The sequence below is a fragment of the Hipposideros armiger genome, unplaced genomic scaffold (genome assembly GCF_001890085.2).
Source record: "Hipposideros armiger isolate ML-2016 unplaced genomic scaffold, ASM189008v1 scaffold_206, whole genome shotgun sequence".
Taxonomy (NCBI): Eukaryota; Metazoa; Chordata; class Mammalia; order Chiroptera; family Hipposideridae; genus Hipposideros; species Hipposideros armiger.
The window spans coordinates 2,612,578-2,625,644 of record NW_017731556.1 but is presented as its reverse complement, the minus strand read 5'-3'; the positions used below and the strand labels follow the sequence as shown (position 1 = coordinate 2,625,644).

Below are 13,067 nucleotides of genomic sequence, written 5' to 3'. Positions count from 1 at the left end.
ACATAGAATTAAATAAATGAATGAGTAAATAATGGAATAACTTAGAAGGCTCTTCACAGTAGAATTATAATTAATATAGACATAAAGGTGAAGATAGAAATCGTTAATGGAGTTTAAAAGTAGTGGATGGAGTTTGATGAAGAGCAGGATATTTACATGAGCCTCTAAATATCTCCCCTCAAATTGCTTATTAATTTTAAAGTGGGAAGTAGGGGAGAATGGAGAATCCTACCTGACACCACTTTAATCAAATTATCAAACCTAACATGACCAATATAGGGACCAACTGATATCATGTGCCTCCTAATAAGATGAAGTGGGAAAGACAGACATCGCTTCAGTGCTAATCCTGCTTAACAATGCATGAGGAAACAGACAAATCCAAATTGATAGACATTTTACAATTAGGCTGGTAGTTTTTAAAATATCAAGGTCAAGAAACACTAACAAAGGCTGTTCCCAATTAAAGACTAAAGAGATATGACAACTAAATAATGCATGTTTCTTAAACTAGACCTAGGGGAGGACAGTATTTGGACAATTACAGAACTTATTGGAACTATAGTATTCTTGTATAAGTATTACATTTCTTGATTTTAATAACCATTGTCTTTGATCTTAGAAAATGCATAAGGGTCACAGTGACTTCCAGCTTACTCTGAATGGTGCAGAAAAATGCATGTGTAAAAATAGATTGCATGTTAATATGTGCATAAGTAATATGCATATATGCATATATAAGTTGATAGACTGATAAAACAAAGAAAATGTAAACAATTGGGGAAACTGAATGAAAAGTATATGGGAGTATCTTGTACTAGTTTTGAAACTTTTCTCTAAAAAGTTATTTCACAAAAGGTGTTTTTTTGTTTGTTTGTTTCAAACGATAATGTTGGCTCCTTTTCTTTCCTTTGGATTAGGTGTTAAACAGTTAATGCCCATCCCATCTTTAGAAATCTTTTGGCTAATTGGAATGTACATTCCAAATATTATTATAAAAACAGTTAAATTTAAGTGTTTGTCATAGGTAGAATTTTAGCACAGTTTTACTCTCATTTTTTAAACTCATTTTATAAAATTTTAGTTGTTTTGAAAAATATAAAAGCCTAAAAATGTTGAACCAGTCTCCATAAGAAAATACATGTAAATTGTGATTATAAATACTTCAATATTTGAGTCATTGTGATAATAAATTTGTTGAATATGTGTTTTTCAAGCATTTCTCACTGTATTATGTCCAGTGTTCCTTGGAGTTATGTAGAACCCTTGTTTTTTGTTTAATATACTTGAGAGAATTGAGGAACTAAGTGTATAAATGTGATATCTATGATGTTACTACCAAGTTGGAGTTTATTAATCTTTTTGTATCACCAACTACTTTGAAATGTTTTTAAAAGTATGGATTCTTTCCCACACATATGTGTATTGCATTTTTGCATATAATTCAGGGTTTTCATGGATACCCTCAGCCCTATCCACTGACCCTTCTCTGCAAGCCTAAGTCAAACTGTGCTCAAGATTAATATAAACATTTATTCATTAAAAAATGATTTATTCCAGTTTAGTGTTTTCATAGTGTGGTTTCAAGACAGCCAGCTTCACAATCATTTTGGGTTAAAAAATGGATTAAAAAAAAACAAACAAAAATACACACAAGGATTCCAGAATCTAATTTTCATTCATTCATTCACCAAACATTTGCTAAGTTTTATAAATCAAGAATGGTCCTAGGTGCTAGTCATTGAGCAGTGGGTAAAATCTGTGCTCTCATGGTAATCACATTGCTCTGGTGGAAACAGACAATGAAGAAATTAATAAATAAAATGCATGTCAAATCATAAGTGGCATGGAGAAACCCAAGTTAGGGATAAGAGGGCCAATTTAAACAAGATGGTTGGGGAAGACCTCACTGAGAAGGCAACATTTTCCCAAAGCCTTGAAGAAGGTAAGGGAATGAATCGTACAGATGTTCCAGGAAGACGCAAGAGAAAGTGCGCAGGCTTTGAGCTGGTAAAGGTTACCTGTTTCAGAAAGCACAAGGAGGACAACATGGCTGAAACAGGAGTGAGTGAGCGTAATTGGAAGTGCAGGTTGGGAGGGGAAGTTCAAACAGAATTGATAAGATTTAACTGCTATTTAAAATGTGTTATTTCTTTTCTTGTAATGAGCAAGGGTGGAAATAGTACCCATTAGTACATAATTAAATAATAAAACTTAGAGGTAAATGATGGCTGAGACCAGAATTTGCAGAAGATGACATGGTGAGAATATATTTTGAATGTAGAGCTGACAGAATTTAAAAGACTCATTCATGGAGTTGGAGAGAAATAGAGGACTCAAAAATGACTCCAAGAGTTTGGGCTTGAATGTCTCCAAGAATGGAGTTGTCATTTACCGACCTGTGGAGGATTAATTTTGTAGGGGAAGATCAGAAGTTGGTTTTGAACTTTGAATGTTTTGAATTATGAGACATACAAGTGAAATGTTGGGTTGAATGTTTAAATCCTGACGTTCAGAAGACAGGTCTGAGCATATGATGTAAATTTGGGAGTTGGCAGCATGAGGTAGTGTTTAAATCCATTAGACTGGATGAGATCATCAAGGCAACGTGTTGAAAGAGAAGCCCAAGAACTGAAGTCTTGTGGCACTCCCCATCCTGGAGATGAGAAAGAATCCACCTGAAGGGCTGAAAAAGATCACCTATTGAGGCAAGAAAAATCAGAAGACCTTGATATCCAGGAAACAAAGGAAAGGGGGGTTCCACAGAGGAGGAAACGATCAACTTTTCAGGCTGATACTGTCAAGATGACATCTAAGCTTTGGATGTAGCGCGAGAGAAGTAATCTGTAACCTTGACAAGAGCCAGTTGCAGTGCGTGCTGGGGATAAAAACTTGACAAAGATGGGTTCAAGGGAAAATTCACCAGGAAGAATTGGAGACAACTAATAAAAAGCATTCTTTTTCAAGGTGGCTTTTTGGTATGCTAATGGAGAATGATTTATATCCGATTTTCCATAGCTTGGGCCAGGAATTTGTTCTTCTTCTGCCCTCATGTGATCTTGACATGCACCAGCTTTGAGAACCCTTGCTCTAGCCTTGGTGTTTCTAACCAGTCATTCTTCAGCATAGCAAGCGCAAATGATTTGAAAATTAAATGAAAATTCTTTTTTATCACGGCTGACTCTAGTGGCCAGATCTGCAGTTGTCCATGAGTCGCATCAATCCAGTTACAGAACAGGAACTTAAAGGCCAGGGACAAAAGTAAAAGTTCTTTTTGTAACTCCTATTTCCCAGAAAGGATGTCTAATCAGCCAAAAGGAGTTAAAATATTTAAAAACTGTCGACATCTTGAAAATGTCTTCTTAAAATATTATTTAATATCTAGTATCCTTTATTTTAAAGAAAAAAAAATCAAAAGCAAATTAATTTTGAATTACAACTGCCAAACTTTTCTGCTAAATGTAAGCACTGGTTTGCAGGGGTATCTTGGAAGTAGGGTGGAATAAAAATTAAACTGCTGTGTTGATATCCTCTGGAGAAATTTTTAAAAATGTATTTACTAAAATGAACCAATTTCAGGTAGTAGTAATGTTTTTACAAAGTTTACATATTAATGAAGGGACCCAAAGTAGTTTAAATGTCTCTTCACAGTCCATTCTATGAAATTAGGAATGAAGGAACCTTCTAAAGTCATTACAATACAACTTAACCCAACTAAGTCTTAAGACAGTACTAAGTTATTTCAGACCAAGGAAAATTTGTTCTATTTTTAAAGCTTCCAAAAGAAGGCAAATTAAACTTTCCTAAGCAATTTACTTCTTTACTTTCAGAATGATCCTTCTATATCTACCAAAGTATATCCTATATTAATAAGCGTTAAGTAGTCTACCTTTTAAAGCCCATTTTTTTCTTATTTCGTATATTCTCATCTAAATTGTAATTTGCAGGGCTGGCCAAGTGACACATTGGTTAAGAGCTGGCTTGGGACTCCAGTTCTGAGCAGCAGGGCCCCAGTTCGGATCCCACATGAGGGCCAGTGACACTTCTCTCTACAGCTAAGATGCTGAACAACAGCTCAACCTGGAGCTGGGCTGCCGTGAGTCACCGGCAACGGCGTAGGCTGCAGCCCCTGTGGCAGTGGGTTACCATGGGCTACCGTGTGTAGCCAGCAGCCGGTGTGAGCTGCCAAGAGCTGCTGTGAGCAGCCGTCCAGAGGCGGGCGACGGATCTGCCTTACCCGGGAAGAGTGCAATGATAATACCAACATGGGCAAGTGAGGCGACATCCTCCACAACTAGACTGAAGAACAAAAGAACAGCAACTTGTCTGCTCCCCTCTCCCAATTCCCCAATAAAAAATAAATAAATAAATAAATAAATTGTAATTTGCAGTATGTTAATTGTAGCTTGCCAAGGCAGCCCTGAATTCAGTGGCTAGCTTCACTTCTAAATAGTGACTGTACTTTTGTAGTGTCATTTCCTCATCTCTAATGATGGGATTGTAAAGGCCTAAGAGAGAATGATGAAAATATTATGGACCTCAGATATTATAGGTGCCACATTTAGTGATGAAAGTTATTGCCTGGCTTTAACATTGGACTCTAAAGCTCAGGCCTACCCTGTTTATCATATTATCCCCAGCACTTAGCATGGTGTCTGATGTGATTAAATGATAAATAACTATTGACTTGCTGGAAATCAGGGAGGTTCATAAGAGAATAAACATGTGAACTGTGTCTAAGTGAAGAGGCTACTGAATTGGCAGAAGTGGAAGCCATGTGAGATTCGGAGAATAGCATGAGAAAAGACTGCAGGTGAGACAGAAGCCTATGTGGATTGAGGGGAAATAAGACAGAAGCAGTGTCCACCTGTGGAAGGCCTTGAAGCCAAATTAACCGTATCTACATTGAGCCACTCCTAATACTGTCTCAGGGTCTTATCAGAGTAAAACGGGACCTGCCTAAATCTCAAGGCTATTGTGAGGACCAAGTAAGAGAAAAATGTGTGCAAGTGCTTTATAACCTGCTGTGTTAAGTGCTGTCGCATTGGCTCTGACTCCTGGTGACCCCTATGAATGAGTGAGGTCCACAGTGTCCTGGCCTCACAGCCCTGCTCAGCTGCTGTGGCCTCGTGCCTATGGCTTCTTTTACGGAGTCAGTCCATCCCATAGTTGGTCTTCCTCTTTTCCTGCTGCCTTCTATTGTCCCAGCATCATTGTCTTTTCCAAAGAACCCTGCCTTCTCATGATGTGCCTGAAGTAGGACAGCTTCCGCTTTGTCAGTTTTGCCTCCAGTGATGTTTCAGGCTCAGTCTGCTCTAGGACCCACTGGTTCATCTTCCTGGTGCTCCTGAGGATTTGTAGAGATTTCAAATGAATCATTTTTTCTTTCTATCAGCCTTCTTCATTGTCCAGCTTTCATGTCTGTGTCTAGTAATTGGGAGCACGAGGGTGGGGGTGATCTCAGCCTTGGTCTCTAATGACACGTCTTTGCTCTTGGTGACCTTGCCTAGTTCTCCCATTGCTGCCCTTCCAAGTCTCAGCCTTCGCTTGATTTTTTTGCCTGTAGTCTCCATTTGAATTGATGACTGAACCAAAGTAAGCAAAAGAACAATTTTGATATCTTCATTGTCTGTGTTAAAGTTGTGTATTTCTTCTGTAGTCATGATTTTTGTCTTGATGTTCAGATGCAGTTCTGCTTTGTAGAGTACTAGAAAGATGTTAGCCCAAGACTTGAAGTTTTTCTTGGATTTAGCTTACTTATGCAGCCAGTCTCCACCCATGGCAAATTCATTTCTTAACTTTTATTTTCTGAACACTTCATTTATTTCTGCTTTTTTGACTTTGCTCATACTTTCCTTCTTCCCAGGGTAATCTTACTACTCCTTTCCACCTTTCACATCATCCTGCAGGCCCAAACTAAAGTACCATTTACTTGACCAGCTACCCTTTATTATGTTCTTTTCCTTTATTCTCTGAACTGTTCCATGTACTCATTAAAGAAACAAGTTTAATACTTCCTACCTACTGAATACATATAATAATAATTATATTTATTATTATATATGTATAATTTTTATTTATTATTATATATGTATAATTTTAGTTTCATATCCATGGCAAGATAATCAGCTCCCTAAGAGTAGAAATAATATAGTGACTTATTTTATACCTGTGGCCCCATATTGTCTAACTGAAGGTCTTAATAGGAATATTTATTGAGCCTAAAAAATGTTGAGGTTACCTGTATCTTAGGTTTTCCCCATAAAGAGAGAAATTGTAAATCACTGGGAATTGCAGGTATGTAATTACCTCCGTTAGCTTCCATTGCTGGAACATAGGTTAATAATGAACAGTTTAAAACGATACCACAGTGAATTCAAGTGGACATGCAAACCGAGAGACTCTGAGTCTGATTATTATTCTGCATTTGTAGACCTTCAATTCCAGTTGTCCAGGATTTTGAAAAAAGTAAAACTAACCTGGAAAACTGGTGTTCTAGCACATATTCCTTGTTCTCAAAGAATGGATGGGAAGGAAGAGAATAGAGTGTCATAAAAACCAGGAATAGGGCATGTTTCATAAAGATCTCAATGGTTCGCTGTTTAATACGCTACTTAAGAGGTTTGGTAAGATTGTAACAGGGTGGAATGTTTTTGTTCTCTCTCCTCTGACTCTTAACCATAAATTTTCACCTGCATTTCTTCCAGGGCCTTCAGGCAAATAGTTCTAATTGGCTAGAGGAATTCTGCAAAACTAGCCTCCTGAATAGATGGGAAAAGATATGCTAAGCCATGAGGGTTTATCAGCGATTTATAGGAACCTCAGGACTTACTCAGATCAGCAGGGGCCCGGAATATCAAGAACTGGGAGTAAAGAGATGTGGAGATTTCCCTGTTCTTCCTTGGACCCCACTGCTTGCCACGCCTGTTCTCCCCTTGACTAAAGAAGCCTGAACTCTGGGCTCTCTTACGATGGATTTGAGGCACCATTAGTTCTGTTATCTCAGTTGGTGCCTTCCCGACCAATAAACCTTTCCTTACTCCAAGCCCTGACACTTTGGGTTTTGGCCTTTTGAAGCGCCAGGCACCACAGGCCTTGAACCAGTAATAAGGTGATGCCTGGAAAGGGTCCCTTGTATTTGCCATGAGAGTAGGTCTTTGGTGAGCAAGAGCAGTCCCTGAAGTGAAGGCTTAAGTGAGGTGCAGGCTGGTGCATGTGAGTTCCCAGCTCCCAACGCATGGACACATTCAAATTTTCAGACCTTTTGTTTGATGACAACAAGCACTAAACACAAAAAGAAAGTAACTAAAAATCACAGCTGATAAACAATGGACTGCAGGTTAAAAGGTGAAGTTGGCCCAGATGTCTGTCTAGTGTTCGTTTATTTGCTTTAACCACTACATACCTCATCTTAGTTTTTCTTTTTGTTTTCATAGATTTGTATTGATCTGTTCCTCTGTAGTGAAAATAGTTCAGTGTGTCACTATTTTATATTTCATTTTAGAATTCCTTAGCCTAGTTCTCCTCTGTGCATAAGGGTTTCAAGCTTTCTGGAAGGACACTCCCATTGCAGACCTTTGCTGAACTACAGAACCACAAGAGAGAACTAGGCATGCATTGTGAAGAAGATATTATAGCTTTCCATGAAGTCGGTCAGCCCTGGACAGTTGGTGGAATCTGGTGGTAGGGTGTGGAGGATGTCAGCCTCTTTCAGAGCTGTACCATGAAAAAATGGGCTTAATCTCAGAAATATGGTAGAGGTTATCATAAATGTATATTTTTATTTGACTTTTTATTGCAGTCTAATAGTGATATAAAAATGTTTCTTTTAGAATGTGAAACACAGAAAGTATGCAAGGTGGAAGGCAACATATATCCATAATTGTTTAAAGAATGGAGAGACTCCTCAAGCAGGGCCTGTTGGACTTGAAGAAGATAATGGTATGTATTTAAGTAAAATAGTTTAATAGAATCATAATTGTTCAGTATATTATTACTCAAAGTTTTCAGAAGGAACTATGAAATTTTGTTTCCACCATAAGGTCAAAAATCCATGAAAATTTGGTATGAAATCATCAATTTAGGGACTGAAAGATTAAGGCCAAACTCCTGTAACATCTGACTTTGTCAACAGAATAGCTTTGCTATCTCCTACTTCTATTCATGTAATCCAGTTATAGTTATAAAATTATAAACAGGCAATCCATTTATAATTTATACAGTATTTCCAAACCACCGAGAACACTCTTATTTTTTGTATCTAAACTTTTATTTGGGGGAGGGGAGTAGGTATTAACATTCACATGGTTGAAAATCTATAGAGCATATAAAAAATATGAAGTGAATTTCTCATTGTCACCATATCCGTCATCTTCCCAAATACTACTAAAACCCAAATAAGTAATTACTGTTTTTAGTTTTTTTGTGTATCTTTATAGAGATTATTTTTTATGAATTTACAAGTAAATAAGAATATATATCCTCCCTTTTTTTACACAGTTGGTAATGTACATACACACTGTTCTACAGCTGTTTTTTTTGTTGTTGTTTTGATATATATATATAGGAAAATTTCGCTATCACGTAATAAGTGGTTTTATAAAATTAAATTGTGAAAAAATAAGGGTCTCAGTTTTTCATTTGGCCTTCAGTTAATGTGTGATGGAAAAGAAAAGGAAAACTGTTTTTCACGTACTTGTTTTTATTGATTAGACTTATAGGAAATAGATTGAGTGGCACGAGAACAACCACTATTCTCTGAATTAAGAATATTCCAAATGATTCTTGAATTTTGTTATACAAGTTTTAGGCACATGTAAAGATGATCATCAAATGCACGGAATGGTAAACTTTTTCTTAAAGGCTCAGATAGTAAGTATTTTAGGCTTGTAGGTGAGGTGATATGGTCTTTGTTGCAGCTGCTCAACTCTGCTCTTAGAGTGCAAATGAAGCCACAGACAATGTGTAATCAAATGAACATGCCTGTGTTCCAATAAAACTTTATTTGTAAAAAAAAATAGGCAGCCAACCTACTGGTCATAGTTGGCCAGCTCCAGTCTAATTCATCTCCTTAGATCTGTTGTTATAGTGAATTCTATTAAAAGATTGCCTAATATTGAACCAGCTTTACATTGTGTTATAAACCCCACTTGGCCATGATTGTTTTATTATGATATTGATGGATTCAGTTCATTATGTAATATTTTATTTAGGATTTTTGCATTTACATAAGTAAAATTGGTGTACAGTTACTTTTTGATATCAATGTTATACTTGCTTTATAAATATAATCTGAAAGTTTCTATTGGTTTTTTTGTTTGTTTGTTTTGGAACATTTTAAATAGCCTTGGAATTATCTTTTCTTTAAATGCTTCTTAGAATTTTTTGTGAAACCAACTGACCCTGGTACTGGGATGGCTTATTGATACTATTCTATGGAAATTAATCCTGTTAGATTTTTTTTTTAATTTTCTCAATCGGTGTCCAGTGAATGAATGTACACTGGTGAAATGAATGATGTTTTAGTTCTTTTAGGCCATTTTAGTAATTTCTCCATATGCGTGCTCTTCTCACAGTTTTTCAGACCATCGTTGTGTTGTGGTTCTCCTGGTCGTATGCTTAGTGTCTGCACAATGTTCTATAAGTATTCACTGACAAACCGTGAAAGTGTATTTCAGCATTTCCAGATATTTAAGAATGAGTGGGTGGCTAAGAAGCACACAAACTGAAGCTGGAATCTTCAGTCATTTGGGAAAAACAAATTAAGATTGCAGCAAATATTCTACATACCTACTAGAATATAGGGCTAAAATTTAACAAGCTGATAGTACCAAGCACTGACAGGAATGCCAAGTAGCTAGAACTCTCATTCGTGGGAAAAGAAAAGGAAAACAGTTGGTCAGTTTTGCGTCAAGTTAAAAATACACTTAGCATAAACTCTAGCATCCCCACGCCTATGTATTTATTTTCCCAAGAGAAATGCAAACATATGTCACCCAAAGACCTGTACATAAATATTTATAGCAGCTTTATTTGTAATTGCCCAAAACTGAAAATAATCCAGAGGCCATCAATTTGTGAATGGATCAACAAATTGTGGAACAACCTTGTATTGGAATATACTCAGCAGTTAAAGAACTGTTGATATATGAAACAATGTGGGCTGATTTAAAAAGTATTATGCTAAGTGAAAGAAGCCAAACCCAAAAGGCTGCATACTGTATCATTGCATTTTGTGCTAGAAAAGGTAATGGTCGAAGGACAGAAATCAGATCAGTGAGTGTCTCAGGTGAGGAGAAGGGGTTTACTACAAAGGAACATGGAAAAAGGTTTTGGGTTGAAGGGAATATTCCATTTGTGACTGTGGTGATGATGGTTGGTTACTCACTGTATAAGTTTATCAAAACTGTATCCCCAAGAAGTGTACATTTTACTGTATGTAAATTATACCTCAATAAACTTGCCTTTAAAAGACAAAAAAAATGGAAGTGGGGAAGACAGGAAAACCATTATGTTTTATTTACTTATTTAGAGAACTATTTAGAGTTTTATAATGCCACTCAGTGAAAAAAAACACACTGCAGTTTTACATATGGACACTTTATGTAAATTATTTTGCAGTTCATTGTCTAGTGATACAAATGCCCATGCAACCTTTCAGGTTAACTTTTTGCTCTCTGTCCCTGAAGCACAGCTAATGATAATGCCCTTGTCTGACCTTTAAACAATCTTTTTCACATAGAATTCTGCTTATAGTCATCTTATATAATAACACATTGCATTTTGATAGTGCCTTCAATCTTATAAAATCTCATTTTTACATATCTCATACCTTCAAAAACCCCTAAGAGATAGTTTATGCTATTTCTATTTTACAAAGGAATAACTTGATGTTGCACATGGGTTTGAAGCCAAGCTAAGGCCATAGAACCACAAAGAGGGAGAACTAGAACTTGAGCCTTGACCTTCTTACTCTAAGTTTTGTGCTTTTTACACTAACACTACAGCATGAATAATGTAATATATTGTTATTAAGTGTTTAACATGGACTGTTATAAAACATGGTTATGTTTCTGGGTTATTCATCCTGATATTGGAATTGGATTTTTTTTTTAAGTAGATTGCCACAACACTGTTGCTTTTTCATTTAACATTTTAGAATGTTTTACATATTTCATTTCCTACTTTAATACTGACTGTAATTAGGAATGTTTTATGTCAGTCCTGTTTACAAGTGTCCACAAGAAAACATCTGTGATCCTCAGCCAACCAAGCAAGACTTACCATGATCTGGCACCTACCTGCTTTCCCAGTTTTATTTCCTACTCCTGTCTTAGCTTGCTCGGGCTGCCGTAACAAAGCACCATAGACTGGGTAGCTTAAACAACAGGCATTTATTTTCTCACAGTTCTGGAGGCTGGAAAGGCCAAGATCAAGGTTTGGCACAGATCAGTTGCTGGTGAGAACTTGCTTCTTGGCTTTCAGACAGCCACCTTCTCTTCTAGGTTCTCACATGGTGGAGAGACAGAGAGAGAGAGATTTTTTTTTCTTTTTTTCTCTCATAAGGCCACAGCCCTATCAGATTAGGGCTTTACCCTACCCTTATGACATTATTTAACCTTAGTTACCTGCTAAAGATTCTGTCTCCAAGTGCATTCACATTGGGGATTAGGGCTTCATGTGCATTTGGTGGTTGGGGGGGCATGGCAGAGTTCAGTCCATAGAAGCTATTTAAACCCTTTGTTATAACCACGGAAGGAAAGAGCCAGAAAGTACCTTCATCTCTTTCTTTAGTTAAAATCATTCCTCCTTCCTAAAATGATCATCGTTCCTTTCCTATCTGATCCTGACTATTTGATGATCTTTCCTTCATCTGAATTTCTGCAGAGTTAGTGTGTGTGTGTGTGTGTGTGTGTGTGTATGTGTGTGTATGTATGTATGTATGTATATAAAGCCTTGTAAAATATATAGTATTTAATAAAGTATTTACTAGTTCTGTTTTTGTTTTATTTGAAACTATTTTATTAGGCACATACACCTTTATAATTGTTTTGGTGGCGGTTGTTAATTACCTAACCTTTTATCATTATAAAACACCCCATTGTATCTCTGTTAATATTCCTTGACATGAATCTGTTATGTCTGTTATTGAAATTAACACATCAGCTTTTGTGTGTTTGGTATTTATGTAGTGTACCTGTTTTCATCCTTTTAAACATATCTGAGTCTTGACTATTGTATATAGGTGGGTTTTTTCTGTTTCAGTCAACATCAGTCTTCTAGCTAGTGTTTAGTCCATTTACATTTAATATAATTATTGCTATAGCTAGATTTAAGCCTAGTATTTTTGCCATTTGTTTTCTGTTAGTCCCATCTGTTTCTGTTTTCTCTTACAGATTTCTCTAGTCAGTTTTTCTTTTTTAGTTCATTATGACAACATTAGGTATAAAAATACATGTATAAGGTTACTTAGTAAAATGTATATCTCAGAGTAGTAGTTAGATATTTTTATTTGTATGATCAGACAAAAAATTTACTTAAATATTTAACAGGAAACTAATCTATTTCAGAAGTCTGTAGCCCTAGCTTGCATTTATTTTATTTTAATTTACAAAGATTCCCAAAAGTGGCTAATTGTGATTTTAAATATACTACCAAATTTAATTTTCTCAAAGTAGCTTTCAAATTCAGCTAATGATATATAGTATATTTTAAAAGTGCATTTCACAACTTATATTAACAAAGTCTCTTATTATCCCTTTCCACATAGATCGTTGAATGTGAAATTTCATTTCTTTGTTTTGTTCATTAACTTAATAATTTGGACAACAGACACCCAGATAATTATTTCATAGCTAATAAACAATGGCTATTGAGTAAAAGGCATCTGTCAGAAAACCGAGTTCTTATTGGATAGCATAAATATGATGTGTTTTGCCAAAGATGTCCTCAATTTTTCATAAGTTTAAAGAGTATGTTTAGGGCCGGCCGAGTGGCGCATTGGTTAAGAGCTGGCTTGGGATGCCAGAGGGCCCTGGTTCGGATCCCACATATGAGGGCCAGTGACA

The 13,067-nt window shown here is 36.2% G+C and overlaps 1 protein-coding gene across 2 annotated transcripts in view; it reads left to right on the top strand.

Annotated features, from left to right (window-relative positions):
• Nucleotides 1-13,067, top strand: part of VTA1 (vesicle trafficking 1) — a 58,098-nt gene that overhangs the window by 29,770 nt on the left and 15,261 nt on the right. For both annotated transcript variants that reach the window (XM_019653795.1, XM_019653793.1), the window contains exon 5: nucleotides 7,833-7,941. In XM_019653795.1, coding sequence (XP_019509340.1) covers nucleotides 7,833-7,941 — 109 coding nt within the window. The remainder of the gene's footprint in view (nucleotides 1-7,832; nucleotides 7,942-13,067) is intronic.